The sequence below is a fragment of the Taudactylus pleione genome, unplaced genomic scaffold (genome assembly GCF_031769625.1).
Source record: "Taudactylus pleione unplaced genomic scaffold, aTauple2 ptg000004l, whole genome shotgun sequence".
Taxonomy (NCBI): Eukaryota; Metazoa; Chordata; class Amphibia; order Anura; family Myobatrachidae; genus Taudactylus; species Taudactylus pleione.
The window spans coordinates 1,672,454-1,688,311 of record NW_028284407.1 but is presented as its reverse complement, the minus strand read 5'-3'; the positions used below and the strand labels follow the sequence as shown (position 1 = coordinate 1,688,311).

General features: G+C 41.6%; 1 protein-coding gene across 4 annotated transcripts in view; it reads right to left on the bottom strand.

Moving 5' to 3' along the window:
• Positions 1-449: 449 nt before the first annotated feature.
• The window catches only part of GAD1 (glutamate decarboxylase 1), a 167,564-nt gene continuing 152,155 nt past the window's right edge, over positions 450-15,858 (bottom strand). For all 4 annotated transcript variants that reach the window (XM_088469590.1, XM_088469513.1, XM_088469505.1 and 1 more), the window contains 4 exons: positions 13,680-13,829; positions 8,176-8,283; positions 7,551-7,640; positions 450-4,191 (listed from right to left, as the gene is read on the bottom strand). In XM_088469590.1, coding sequence (XP_088325716.1) covers positions 4,018-4,191; positions 7,551-7,640; positions 8,176-8,283; positions 13,680-13,829 — 522 coding nt within the window. In that variant the 3' untranslated portion in view covers positions 450-4,017. The remainder of the gene's footprint in view (positions 4,192-7,550; positions 7,641-8,175; positions 8,284-13,679; positions 13,830-15,858) is intronic.

Below are 15,858 nucleotides of genomic sequence, written 5' to 3'. Positions count from 1 at the left end.
TGGCTGCTTCCACTACATGCAAGTTATAGGTGCAAGACAAGTGTGGTCCATAGTGATTGATGACTGTAGTTTGTCTTAAATCCCCACCACTATGTAGCCCAGATTGAACAATAAAGTCCTTACATGGGTGTAGATTGCTAGAATTACTCAGATATATTCATCTTGCCTACTCTCTCTGAGGGGTCTATTTACTAAGCAGTGTTAGGAGACAGAGTGAAAAGTGATAAGGTACCAGCCAATCAGCTCCCAACTGCCATCTCACAGGCTGTGTTTGAAAAATGACAGTTGGGAGCTGATTGGCTGGCACCTTATCACTTTTCACTCTGTCTCCTAATACTGCTTAGTAAATAGACCCCTGAATGTCTGAGAGACTCACAAATTTTGGAATGTTCCACCGGACTTTTGTCAGAGTAGACAACCCTACTAGATGCCATCCACTTCTGCATACAAAGTAGGCATGTATGGATATATTGTCATTCGGTTTATATCATGAACCAATGGTTATTTCTGAGCAGATTAATTCACAGCGCCAAAATGATTCCTACTGTGTTTTGCATACATAGGCACCTGATCTGTATAATCAGTTTTACTTATGATATCATATAACCATGTGCTTTCATCTAACATGAATGAAGAAACCGAGAAACCAGAATGTTACGACAGTGTGACAAAGCGATTTTGATAGATACCGTACGATGGACACAAGATTGTCCACAACCAGTGAAACTTCAGGAGACATTTTGGCACTCGTTATGAATTTACAAAACACAACATCATTGGAGATTGAAAATGATGTACCGTATAAAGGTAGTTGGTTAAACAGAAATGTATATAGCTGTATACGCATTCATGTCCACTAAGACTTGGCTGATTAAAATTCTCAAGATCAAACCATCATAGATATTAATAGATGTACATGTAGATTTACAAGTGGCAAAATCTTTCATGTGACTATTGCTGTACTGTATATTGGCACCCCTATAAGTATTGCAAAACAATATGCCCTGAATTAAAATTTATGTTCCCTAAAATCTCACCTCCATCTAGTCAGCACCACCTCTATTATTTTTTTTAATGTTAATAATCAAGTAGAATAAAAAGATTGTTAACAGGAAACCTAGTTGTACATAAAATCTGCGTACAGTAAAAAAACCCATTTGGGATGTAGTTTAAATCCTGTCTATCAGGATGCCGGAGCTCAGAATGCCGGCTCCGGCATCCCGACAGTAAGTAGTGGGGTTAAGGGGAGGGTTAGGGTCAGGCACTAGGGCGGAAGGTTAGCTTCATGGTGGGGAGGGTAAGTTAGATTTAGGGGTATGGGTAGGTTTTTGAATACTTACCGACAGGTGTGTCGGTATCCTAACCCTGTCAGGGATGCCGGCATCTGGATTCTGACCACCGGGATCCCGAGCGCAACAGCATCCCATAGCAAGTGCTGCATGAGATTTGTACCACTTGGTTTCCCGTCCTCTTTATTCCCTTATTATTTTCGATATCCTTTATCATTTTATAAAACTCAAAAAAAAGGGTAATAATTAAAAAAAAAAAAATGAAGGTAAATTGTCATTCAACTTGTGGTATGTAATAAAAAAATGACCACAATTTTTGTCTACACTTTTGGGGCCAAAATGGAGAAAGAAGAATTGTTATTTTAACTTGTTTTACCACCTTTTTTTTTTTTTTTATAACAATTTGCCTCTATACACTTTTTAAAGGATACACCCCATTAACTAGAAATAAACACCAAAATAGTAAATCAAAGTTACAGATCTTCAGTGAGAAGAGAAAAACTTGGCCGATTCAAATGTAACATTACAAATTAATTGTAAATAGTGAAAAAAAAAAAAAAAAAGTATTTTATATTGATCCAACTGAAAGTAATGCACATAATAAAATCAATGTTGATGAATTTAAAGTGCTAGTATAGTACGCATTTTTTTTTCTGAGCTTAAGTACTAGATTTCTCAAAGGGGGCCACAGTTTAACGCTATTTATACCTCCTTTATTCTAATGGGCATTAATAGAGGCTAAATATTCGTTCCCTTTGACAAATCTAGGCTTATATTTTATATTTCTGAACTAAATTGAAGGGCACTAGTTACAAGTTTACTATGTTTATATTTTTTTGTTTTCTTTGGCTCACAAAGACACTAAATTACAATAAACATTATTTAGAACTTACCTCAATAATATATACTATATATATTTATATATATATAAATAGAATACAATACAAATGGAAGAAAATACAAGACACCTCTTTAACATGGTAAATCTCTGCATATAAATAAGCAATTATTTTTGTATACCTATTTCTTTATCAGTTAAACTGCTGTAAAACTATGACATTTATTCCCAGTTCACAAACTTGTTTGACGATAATATACACAATCTACACAAATTAATCCCTAGAAATACAGCAATAATATACCTGTTAACAACAACAGTGCTACTATAACCCCCAAGACATTGATGGGGATACACAACTATTTACTGGTTAATGCTTTTCAGACTAGTTAGGTTATCGAGAAGAAAAGGTTCAATACTATTAGGCAGGATTCCGTCCCACAAATCTAAGGTTGCTCCGTCTGGTACAAACAGATGTACGTTTAAATATCAGGTTGTGTTTATTTGTAAGCTCTCATGAACAGGGCCCTTCTCCCTCATATGCCTTTCCTTCCCTCACTTAGGCCATCATCCCCTACCCACTGCCTACAACGGCACCTTTGGGTTCGGCAGCCCTACTACTTATTACGTACATAAACCTTGTCCATGTCCTGCAATGTTTTGCACTGTAAGTCACTCTTTTCTTGTTTTGTTCATACTGTTTCTGTACTAAGGCGGACCCCTTGTGACATCATATAAATAAAGTAGAATATAACAATAAATAAATAAAATAACGCCATCCTTATATTTTGATGCATCATGGTAATTTCATTGTAATTATAATTTGAACTATTTTTGCATAAAAGGAGATAAACATATATCCTAAGACGCATCGCATCAAGTCTGCCAAATGGAGCAAACACTTTTGGACAGAGGATTTCATATTCTTGGCCATATCATGTCGCCTAACATTTTAAAAGGACAAAATAATTGTGAACGAATTAAGCCCCACCATTGAACCACCCAAGCCCCGCTGAACCACATAAGCCACAGATAAACACAATAGGCCACTCCCTGTGTGGATCCAGTGGCATGCTTTAGATTGCTAAATCTTTCATCCAAGTAAAAATATATATAGGCTTTAAATGGAGTTAGCAATGCATTGTGGGGGTATAACCCTGTTGGTGTAACTGAGTATGGTAACACATTTTAGCAGTGGCTAGCTGCAAAACTGTATAACAAGCATTATCCAGCTATAGGAGTATCTGTATCCTTCTAGATGTAAACAGCATATACAGAAGTCAATGCATTACTTCCAAAAAGACATGAGTCCCTTAGTTGCCATCAGTAATATCTGCCCCTTTTCTTACCATACAATTTACAACTGTCTCAGAGTTTTCTCTGTGGTCTCCTTGAGTTTGAGGAACTTGTCTGTCTTTCCCTGTATATTAAGTCTGTTTCGCATGTTAACTTTCAACAGCTTGAGAATCCTACTCTACCAGCATTTACTGCTAGAAGCAAAGGCCTACGTTATATATGTCAAGGGCCGGCCCCGTACATAAATATTCACGCACAGACGTACAAGTGGATACATATTACAACACTCAGTAATCTTGATTTTTTTTGTGTGTTTTTTCGTATGCTTCTGACATCCTTAACAAACACATATATAAGGTTTCACCGTACACATGTTAGATAATATCTGTGTTTCAATGATCTACATATACGTTTTAGCAACCTATATTTTTTAAGGTGCCAGAGGAGAACTACTGAGGGCATCTCCTTAAGAATTTTCTCCTGTTTTGATTTCACAGGAAATGACAAAACAAAAACAACTAGTCAGCCAGCTGGGGAGGGGAGTAGGTTCCCCCCCCCCAGCACAGTGAAGGTTAACTGTACATGTCGCAACTATTACAAATCCTGCCCCAGTCTCTCGATTTCTTCCACCAGGAAGTCGATGTCGGATTTGGTGGCGGCTGGGTTTGAAATGACCATACGGAAGAAGTTGACCTTGTCGCCCTGGGGTTGATATCCCACCATCGTTGACCCGGACTCCATCATTAGCGCTTTTATCTTGGGAGCAACCTTTGAAGAAACCATAGTTATGATCAAAAGTTGGTCAAAGAGCTTCTGTAGTGATGCAGGGTTGTACCCACCTTAATATGAATAGTCAGTAATGGCGTGTGTTTGTATAATAAATTTGCGTCATGCTGTAGTACAAGAATTGGGGTTTTCATGCCTACTTATATTGGGGTAGATGTACCAAGCCTTGCAGAGAGATAAAGTGGACGGAGATAAAGTACCAACCAATCAGCTCCTAAACTGTCATTTTTCAAACACAGCCTGGAACGTGACAGTTAGAAGCTGATTAGTTGGTACTTTACCTCCATCCACTTTATCTCTCTATAAGGCTTAGGGCCAGTGTCGGACTGGAGCATAAAGGGCCCACCGGGGTAATGCAGTGGTATGGGCCCATGCTTAAGGGGTGTGGTCAGACCCCAGAGAAGCTTGACTAACGAATAGGCAAATCTGGTTGTAGTTTCTATACAAAGGAGCCAAGCACCCGTGTTGATCAGTGGTTCTCCTCCACCAGGTAACTGACCATATAATTGAGTAACAATGTATGATTTGAGGTCTGGAACCTGACACCTGACGTACTCAGGCAGTGGGGCCCACCGGGGATTTCCCCTGTACCCCTGTGGGCCAGTCCAATCCTGCTTAGGGCTCTACTTACGAAGCCTTGGATGGGGATAAAGTGAACAGAGTTAAAGTACCAGCCAACCAGCTCCTAACTGTCATTTTTCAAACACAGCCTGAGACATGGCAATTAGGAGCTGATTGGCTGGTACTTTATCTCCGTTCACTTTATCTCCATCCAAGGCTTAGTACATAGACCCCATTGTTTGTACAATTATAAATGTTACATTTACCGGAGGAGTTGGACTATATGCTAGCTTGGGTGTCTGTGTATACCTTATGTTTTCAGATGATGGATTGTTCATGTTCACATATCATTCTGACGTGCATTTCATACTGATAAAAGATCAGGCATCAAGATTACTTACCCCTAAGCCAGTGAACCTACATTGATCCCACTCTGACCTGTACTACAGTGCAATTAGAAGAAGCGATGAATGCAATGTGTTTCTGTCTTGTATTTTTACACTGATTACATTGTGAAGTGTTGGCATCAGTATCAATTCTTGCTTCTTCACGAGTGTGCCGAGCATACCACCCCCATGGTCATATAGCGCTACCTGCACAACACACTGCAGTGTAATCTGGGAACAAGGGCCTGATTCAGCAAGGAACGCACAGGAGAGAACACACGAACTCCGCCGCATGCGCAAACTAGCTATGGCGATGGCTACTGCGTGTGCAGAGGCTACGCCGACCCAGAGAAAAGTGATTGACAGGAAGTGCCATTTTGTGGGGGTGGACAGGCAAACGCAGGAATCTTAGGGGCGTGCATAATTAAGCCCTTGCAGCGATGACCATAGGCTGAGGTCTAGTTACACGCAGGAAGTGGCACACATCCTGCGTGAGTCAGGTCAACCACTAATATGCTAATGTGTTTGATGGTTCTCAATGTTACCGATGTTTCTGCTGTCTTGCGTGGTATAACAGAACGCACGTTAAGGGAAATGAGAGGTATTGTGTTTTGCTAGGCATCTGCTTATTCTGCGTGCGTATGCATTTATTAGCATATACTCGCAGCGGACGAGTGCGTGCATCTGCATCCGTGCATTCCTTGCTGAATCAGGCCCTAAGTCCTCAGTGAATAACAGCATGAAAATGAAACATTAGAATCGGGGGAGGGGGGGATATTAGGAGAAGAGAAGGCTCCACCTTCTTCTGCTGCCGCATGCGGCAAGAAGACTCTATTGCGCATTAGCAGAACTCCATGAACTTGGCAGAATTTTCCCTGTGATTTTTCCACTGCACTTGCTCAGATTGCCAGGAAATTGGTGCATACGCCATTTTTACGATGATCACACTGACGTCGGTGGATAAGTAAGTATAGGTTATGGGTGCAGGGTGTCCAGTGTAGGTTACCCCTTCAGGGGCCATGTGCATAACACCCCCCCCCCATCCGTTATAGATATGCTCATGATTATGATCTTTTTGCAAAAAGATCACTGTAGCACAGCCGAGCATAGTGACGCCCACTGCTGCCTTCTCGTATCCGACCGACGACGTGCCTCACATCGGTAAACATCGGTACCATCGAAATCGAAGCACACCGGGCAGTCACGCTGCATGTAAGGCAAGTCTGACCAGCCGCAAACACTGCAGCTCTCCTGACACTGTGAAGGAGATGACAATGGCTAATTTATGCACACCCATGCAACGGCGTTTAAACGGTCAGACACGCCTGCGTCTTTCTAGCCCCCCGCCCACCCACGTTTTCACCCCCAAACCCTGACTACCCGTCACTCATTATGTGAGTGGTTCCTATGTGCGAGAGTAATCACAATGCAATCGCTGCCTGTATGCGGTATTCAACCGACAGCCGGCTTCCCGATTGCTTTATCCCGGCTAGGGTTACATGACAGGCATCTAAATATAGACGCCTGTCATTTTCCCAACACCGGGAGACAGGCACCCGGCATCCCAATCGAAGGGATGCCGGGCGCCGTGAGTGGACAGCCGCGGGGGGGGGACAGGGTTAGGCACCCCCCCGGGGGGGGTTAGGCTAGGGGGAGGAAGGGTTAGGGTTAGGCACCCCCAGGGGAAGATTACGGTTAGGTACCCCCCCAGGGGACTTAGGTTTAGGCAGCGGGGAAGGGGGGGTTAGGTTTAGGCACTTAGAGGGGGGATTAGGGTTAGGCACAGGGGGGGAGGTTAGGGTTAGGCACCTCTAAGGAGGGTTAGGGGGATTAGGTTAGGTTAGCTTGTACTTACCTAGGGACGATCAGGATTTCCAGCGCTGTCGGGATCTCTGTATCTGTCAGACTGACGCTGCCGGGAATCGAACTGCCGGCCATGCGTCAGCCGGTATTTCATACCGATTCCCTGTGTTCTGTGCGGCTTTCATGCATGTGCATTGCAAACAATCACTCCATCTGCGAAGATATCAGCTTTGCGTAGCTCTCTGAATCAGGTCCTGTGTTCGGATACCATATGCTGCTGCTCTTATACTATACATGACTTGTGGTGGAACCCACAGAAAAATAATATTGTTAGAAATGTGCGGGTCCGGATCGGTTGGAATTTACCCACCAAATATGGATCTTTCCTGGTGAATTTGGGATCTCAGAAAAAGACGAAGCATCATCTTCCATGGACAAACATCATCTAATTATTGTCCATAAAACTGATAACACTACTGGCACATCTCCAACATTTCCTCAGCTAGTTGGTTCCAAAGTACATCTTTATAGAAAGGTATCTATTACATTATTCCATGTTATACATTTGTACATTGGATTGAGATGTCTCACCTTGTGCAGCCTTTCTTGCCTCTCATTACATGGAGACATGCCTCTGAGGCTCGGGGGGATGTACCAGAAACAAACATTTGTGTGTTCAGGCTGGAAAACAGTAACACTCAGTTTTAGTAATGTTGCAACAAATGGCCAGGCCTAATGAGGTTCAGTTTTGACAAGGAATCCCACCCCATTTATCCCCTTATGACCCTTTGGGGTCTATTTACTAAGCCTTGGATGGAGATAAAGTGAGCGGAGATAAAGTACCAGCCAATCCTCTCCAACTGCCGTGTCACAGTCTGTGTTTGAAAAATGACAGGAGCTGATTGGTTGGCATTTTAACTCCATTCACTTTATCTCCATTCAAGGCTTAGTAAATACCCCCAATCCCTTTAGGATCTGCATTTGATAGACAGTAAAATACTGTAAGTAATAAAATGGTTATTTTTTTACAAAAAGTAAGGGGAAGATGCTGACGGCTTTGTACAGGCAGTTTAGATTCATTTCAACAGTCTTTAACTAGATAATACTAGGATATAAGCAATCTATTACGGTTTTGCATATTATACTATGATAGCGCTGTGTTATCAGGCCTTGGTGTTATATTTGTGATTAGTTAACAGAATGTTGGAAAACTAACCTCTCCCTTGAAGACCATTTCAAATTCTTCCCGATTGTTGATCTTTGAGTACAAATATTCGGACAGCTCCAAGCACTTGTTGATCTGTTGTTCGAACCCTTCAGTGCCCTGTTTGGAAAAGAAGGAATGATATTAATCTGGCTCTTAATCTTCAAATGGGCTCTCAAGACCCATTTCTTCCTCAATGCTTTCCAGCGCTCATTCTAACCCACTACTCTATGCTCCTTCCTCACTATCTAGCCCATCTGTGTCACCCCTGTTTGTCTGACCCTCCCCTTTAGAATGTAAGCTCTCGCGAGCAGGGCCCTCTTCCCTCACGTGCTTCTTCTTGCCTTACTTTACTTTCATTTATAATGGCACCTAAAACTTGGTTACTGACACCCTGCTGCTTATTTAGGTGTTATGCAGCATTGTGTATAAATCATGTACTTGTCCTGCATTGTCTGTACTGTTATAACTGTTGTCTTGTGTGCTCATTTGTTTCTGTACTTTGTAAGGTGCTGCGGAGCCCTTGAGGCGCCATATAAATAAAGGATAATAATAATATCATGGTCTGTGTGACTTGCACTCACACTGCAAACAGCTGAATGTGAACATCTACTGTAAGTGCTAATCATTCATTTTCCAGGGAAAAGGAAATCTCCCTAATCACATCTGTACTTGATTTACATGTCCATTCTCCATCCTTTGTGTAGATAAACAAGCAAAAATTCGGGTGGTCAGTTTGACTGGCAATCACTGAGTGCAATCAGCACCTGATCAGGACTGGTTAGACTTTCACTGCTCTGAGTCTCATGTAATCTGGTTGCTTGGCCTCAGTGACTAATGACCAGTTCCATAACAGTGAGCAGTCGCATTTGCCTGCTCAGGGGAACACAATTAGCCTTGTTTTCAGGAGATTTTGTCATCAATAATATATTATTTTGCTCCTCCTACTTCACTCATCTATCGGATCTATGGCTGTTCCGGGAAGTGGCCGGGAAGAATATGAGCCCTGAATTCTCTTGCCTGTGTATTTAGGGCCTTATTCAGCTACGGACGCAATTGCACAGTTGCTCGCAAGCAGCTTAGCTATTCCGTCTGTGCTGATATGGTAATGTAGCAGGAGGCACCACGCCTCCTGCTGCATTTCTTATCTGAGCTGCGTTGTCCAACGCAGCATCGGATAATCTGCAGAACATCTGCCGGGTAAGGTGACTCATGGGGTCATGCAGCCGGCCGTCGCAGATAAGAGGAAGAAGACAGAAAATCTCCGTCAGCCGACGGAGATCCTAGCCTGTTCACTCCCCCACAACGGCGGAAATATGCCTCTGTTTCGGGAAACGGAGGCCATTGCCGCCCCCCCCGCCCACATCTGGCAGCAGACTGTCAATCACTGACAATCTGATGTCAGTCTACGTGCGGGATCGCATACCCGTTATGCACATGCACAGAACGGGTAAGGTGCCTGCGCAGATTCCCGATCATCGTGCACTGCTGAATGAGCGCCTTAATTCTAAATACAGGTTAGCATTTTTTATTTGATACAAAATTGCCCAGGAAATTCAAATATTGGATCTCTGCATCTTTGGAATGATTGCCATGTTTGACATGTTATTTAATGCTAAAAAAAAGGACTAATATAAAATTTAAGATATAAAATACCAATAAATAAAAGATAAAAAATTGCCAATGGCGTTTGGCTAAAATAGCTGTTAGACTGTGCCTAATAATAATTCTCCCTGAAATTAGAGAACAGTCTTCAATCAAGAGAACAGTGATCAGGCAAATGTCATTTGGTTGCAATAATCTTCAATTGGAAACCAGCATTAGACCTTCCACTCTCCACGTGTGTGGACAACCTGTGAATGGACTTGTATCTGAATGACCAAGGTTTGTGAATGAGTAATAAACCTTGATTCCATTGTATCATGTCTAATATGTATTAACCCACTGATAATGTTATGAATAATACCATATACATGTGATATATCCTTAAAACCAGATCCCACATTGTCACCTATAACAGTCGCCTTTGCCTTAAAGATCGTTTAGGTTACCAGTATTTGGACTTCAGCATGGGTAAAATGATTTATCATGGAACAGGTCACTAACCAGGTCTATAATAATATCCCAGAACTAGAAGGCAATAATACAAATTATCTGCATGGTATAATATAGGAGTTAAATATAACCTCCACAGTTTTCTCACATAGGGGCCTACAAACCATCACTTAATTTCTATAACGTTCACCTGCAATTGTACTGCGGCAGTTTCCAGGGCTGGCCATGGGCTGCGGGGGAGAGATTGAAAGATCTCTCCACTGCACCGCGAGCCCCCATAGGCAAACTAGTTTACACCATCTGAAGATGGTGTACACTACCTATGCTAACCCCCAAAAAGCTTTGCTTTTTGGAGTTTAGTACATAGGGGTCAGATCTTAGGTCCCATTGAGAATAATAAGGACTGTGATCTGAGGTGCTAATTATCATTTTGCCTGAGATTTCTGTGAAATCTCCTGCATTGTTCCATTAGTACATAGGATCGATACATAAAATTATGCAAAAACTGCAGTTTCTGCATAATTTTATGTAAAAACCTGCTGGATACATAGACTCCTATGTTTTTGTATTGACTATAGAGAACCGAATGAAAAAATAAAAAATAAACAACTGTTTGCTAAGCTTTAAAAATGAGAAGTTGAAAATTATACGTGGTGGATGACCATTCCTTTTAAGCATGGGCCCCTATCATGGCATTTTTCCGGTGGGCCCTTTATGCCCCCGTCGGACACTGGGTAAAAACCTTGAAGAGCAAAAGGGGAAACAACAGTATTGATAATAATCATAATGTGACAGACAATCCAATGGTAAAGTTCAAATGAAAATCCAAATATGAACCATGAAACCATATACTGTAGGCACCTAATAAGTCCTTATTATATTGATAATATGTAGGATTTTTATATTCCTGGTACATGGAACTGGAAGAAACAGGTGTTCAAAATAAAAAAACAGGTGTCGATAAGATATTAAAGTTCTGGAATGATGGTGGAAAATGAAAAATGTTTCACCTCTTGCACTTCAAGATGTTTACAACTCATTGTTTTTAACTTGAAATGCAAGAGGTCTTATGCCTGGGTTACGTGACCTCAACCAAAGGCTTCTCCATGAACAAGGGAAAGGTGTGATCCATTCAAGATTGTGTGACTCATTCCAACCAGAAAGTGATGGAAAGGTTTTTCCAGGCTTTGCAAATTATTACACATGATTTATCATTCCACTTCAATTGTGGAGGCTCCTCTACTGGTGATGGCAACCATAGAGCTGATCCCACCAAATGGTCATTCGAGGATGATAAAAAGCATTTCTGAAAATAAAAGAATTATTTAGCTCTGCACCTGCACTATATCATCATGTGTTGGTAATTTCCATTTATTGTGGAGGTAGAGGCTTCCGATATTGCTGCTGCAGCCATCTTGTTATTTCTACCAAAATCCCAAGGCTACATCCTTTCCTGATTCCTTGCATCCTGTCTATCCTAAAGTTAGGAGAATTTCAGGGCATTTATAAAATAATTGAAAAGAGGCTCAGATTGCTCTTGCTAAGGCTGAGTTACAGGCAAAATACATGTTTTGATGGCAATACGAAAGCTTGCACATTTAAAGTTGGTGACCATTGGCTTTCAACCCTTAACATCAGGTTGAAACAATCATCAGCTAAATTTGGACACAAAAATATTAGGCCCTTTAGATAGAAAATTAAGTGATGTCTGTTATCAGTTGGATGTCCATCCCTACAAAATCCCAGAACATTACTTGCTGAAGTCAGCTTTCTTTTCAAAGAAATATCGTGCCAGAGGTTGGTTATAGTCACCTGCAGTGCTATTAAATTGTTAGGCCCGTATTCAATTAGACGCAAAAAGTCAGAAACTTTTAGCCTATTGTACTTTCCGCTGCATTCGCCTGTTTGAAACGTGAAATTGCGGCATGCGCATCCCCGCAATTCGCCCTATTCAATTACAGAACAGGCGAAAACGCAAATAGGCGAATGCATAACAGGCGGAAAGTACTGAATAGATTGGGGGAATCAGTCTGTACTCCAAAATAAGACACACTGACACTGGAAATCATTACAGATGTGTACTATTAGCCCTAATAAATGTACTTTGTGTCCGTAAGTTGTATTAAAAGCTTTCTAGAAGCATATTTGTAAAAGTGGTAAAGAATAATAGAAAACAGTATTTTTTGGTGAAAATAGTCCAGTCAAATTTGGGGTACTTGAAAACGGGTGCGAGCATATTTTTTGTCTCTCTAAAATGCACTTTTAAAAAAAATTGAAAAATCCACCTGTTGCTGCACCTGCAACCCTAAACACCTGCCCCATCCTTACAGCCCCCCAAAAAACCTACTTTGCTACTTTTTATCCCTGAGCCCCCACTATTTTCTTTTTCGCCCCACAAATGACATGTCTTTTTTGGGGTGTCCTAAGGTATTTTTTTTGCTGATTTGTCCTTTGGGGGGGGGGGGGGGTGTCCAAAAGGTTCTGAATCAATTCCCCACAATTGCACCCCACAATAGAGATTTTGCACTGTTTTCTGCCTGCCATTCATTGGAGAAACTTTTCCGAATGTGTCAGTGCATTGAGTATTGCTTAGGTGAATTGGTCATGGCATTGAATTTGTAGATAAGACGCAAACAGGCGAAATATGGCAATAGGCAAAACTTTTTCGCCGATTGCGGCTTTACGCCTCTATTTGAATTCGGCCAGAATGTGTGGAAAAACCCTTGGAATCTGAATAAATTCAGGGGCAAGTGTGCTAGTTCACTGGAAGGGTTGTGCCTTGCAAAGAGGAGTCCTGGGTTCTAGCTACAAATGTTCATGCTGAGAGGTCATGCTGAGAGGTTGACGAAAGCACCCTCATAATCCTGGTCATTGGGGTCTCTTGATCCCCTCCCCAAATGATGTGGGAGATAATGTTAGAACACAGCAGCTCATGAACAGGGGAGTCATTGCCCCCCACTTCAGCATCTCGCCGGCCTGTCACTTAGTGACTGGGATACTGGTATATAGTTATACACTGCAGCAGTCACGTAACTGTATCACCGATTGCTCTGCTGTACACACCTGTCTGTGTATTTATTGATTGGGTCCTGATAGTTTTAAAAGCAAGGAGGGACTGGTCTTGTCAGTGATAGTATCTACTACTGTGGTATCTACCCGTGCTTCCTGCATTCAGTTCCGCATACTGCTTATTATTTGGACTTTAGCTTTGACTATGTTTGTATGCTGCCTGCCCTGACCTATGGAATTGTTATTGGATTACGATATTTGTCTTATCCTTTACATTTTGGATTCTCTAAGGATCATTGTTGAACATTTTTTTGTCTTTTTCAGTTTGTATTATCGCCCAGTACTTTTGAGATATTATTATAGACCTGAATTGTTTACGTTCTTAACAATACCAATCCATGATTACTACTACCCAAGCATCCATGTACTCTGGCATTGTTGTGCATTTATACCTTTGCTTTCCACATCAACCAGAATTTGAATATGTCCACGTGGCGACCGCACTGTATTGCCTTATCCCCAGTGTCATATGATATGTCATATTGCTTGTCTTGCTGGAAGAGGTATCCTGCACACATCTGATTACATCCTTGCAGCACACCCTGGTGTATACAAACAAAACACAAGACCATAAACAGAACTGTAACATGTGCAATGAATGTTAATAGTGGTATTATCTATGGGGAATGTTGTGTTATAATCACTATGCAGCCATGTGCAAATTGTTTATTTAGGTGTGTTTTTTTACTTCAATGATAACTTTGCATTTCATAATGATGGGATTGTAGAATAAGTACATATGGAATATAAATGTATATACAAAGTAGCTAAACAGGAAAAGTCATGTAAAAATGATAACTAGTGAGCAGTAATATCCCTTTATTGTTTTTCACGGTGTGTGTAGTAACCTCATCACAAACCTTAGTAATAAAAGGCCTAATTTACATTTAAAATACATATATAATGCAAACTACAGCCAGATTATGTGATGATAATGATGATGATAATTGCCATATATTGTTTTGAAATATGAGTTAAATAGTAATGAAAAGGAAACCCAAATGACTATTTAGCACTAGAGGTATAGCCTGGTTTAGTTACGGCTATAAAAGGGGGACAACATGGGGTATTTCTGCTAAAACCCACTGCCTAGGCCTCCCTGTCATAATAATAAACCAACCTGGTCAGCATGGGGCTGCAGTTCTTCTGCCTGTGTGGTTGTATACCAGGATAATACAGTACAGTGAAAATAAGATCGAATACCATTGTGGAACTACAAGTCACTGACTTCTTCTGCATGCTTGTACTCATGGAACCGTATCTCCAGGTGTGCGTGTATGTGTGCTTTTCTTCTTTTTATATAGACAGACATGGCTCCACTAGAATTTCATGCAATGCCCACATTTTTATGCAGAAAAATGTAATGCAGAATAACTCATACTTGCAATGGTGCATTAGAAACACAATGGATAATAAAATCATGACATAACGAAGTACAGTTTCTAAGTAATTATAGAGTAGTTTCTAGATATATTAGTACAGTCTACAATAACTGCGTAGGGGGGACCACTTCTGGGGGCACTGTATAAGGGGCACTACTGGGGGCACTGCATAGGAACTTTGTTGTACTGTACATGTTTAGACTGTGACTTGTGTTTTTTTCCTGTAAATGACTTCTGTTTTTCTGCCGATAGCTAACACCGCCCCCCTTCCCCCGGCACAGCCTCCACCGATAGCATCCCATCCCCGGCAGTGCATTGCTTTGCCCAGGGGCCTGCACTGCTGCTAAGACAGCCCTGATACAACTACATCACAATATTATCACTCGGCCGGTGAAACACACATGTAAATAAAACAGTTTCATAAACTACAACTCTAAATAAAAACAATATAAATAGCAATATTAGCACTTGGAAAAAAAAACTCAGAGGTAACCCATAATTAGCATTCAGTGCAGGTTCACTGATTATATAATTCAGATGCACAGTTAGTCTGTTAGTAAGCACCTTCCAGCCGCAGGTCACATATATCGTTAGTGTGCATGCACCTCTTTTCCCAATACAAGTCTATTGTTAGCTTTTTGCTGTACATGCGACAGCTTATGACTAGGGGGCCGGGGCTGAAAAGGTCACACAGAAGCGGGCAGTGGTCGTGTAGACACGATTCGCAACTACAACGTAGCCACCTGGAGGGGTCTTTCATGCTGGTGCTATAGCCCTGGTATAGACCTGGCATAAGTTGCACACTGATGATGATGACTGCATTTGATTGGTCGCACACATTGAAATCGCACACATATAAGCAAAATCACTAAAACTGCTGCACAACGCCATCACATGGCTCAAAGGCGCAGAGAGGGCGGGGCCAGCAGTACCGGAGCATCATTAGGACGCTTTAATCAGCTGTACAGGCTGCATGGTGTATGACTGGAGCATCTAAAGCATGCCTGGCCAACCTGTGGCTCTCCAGCTGTTGCGAAACTACAAGTCCCAGCATGCCCTGCCACAGATTTAGCACTCCCTAATAGCAAAACTGTAACAGGGCATGCTGGGACTTGTAGTTTCACAACAGCTAGAGAGCCACAAGTTGGCCAGACCTGATCTAAAGGATGCCCCAGGGGCGCTGCAGCAG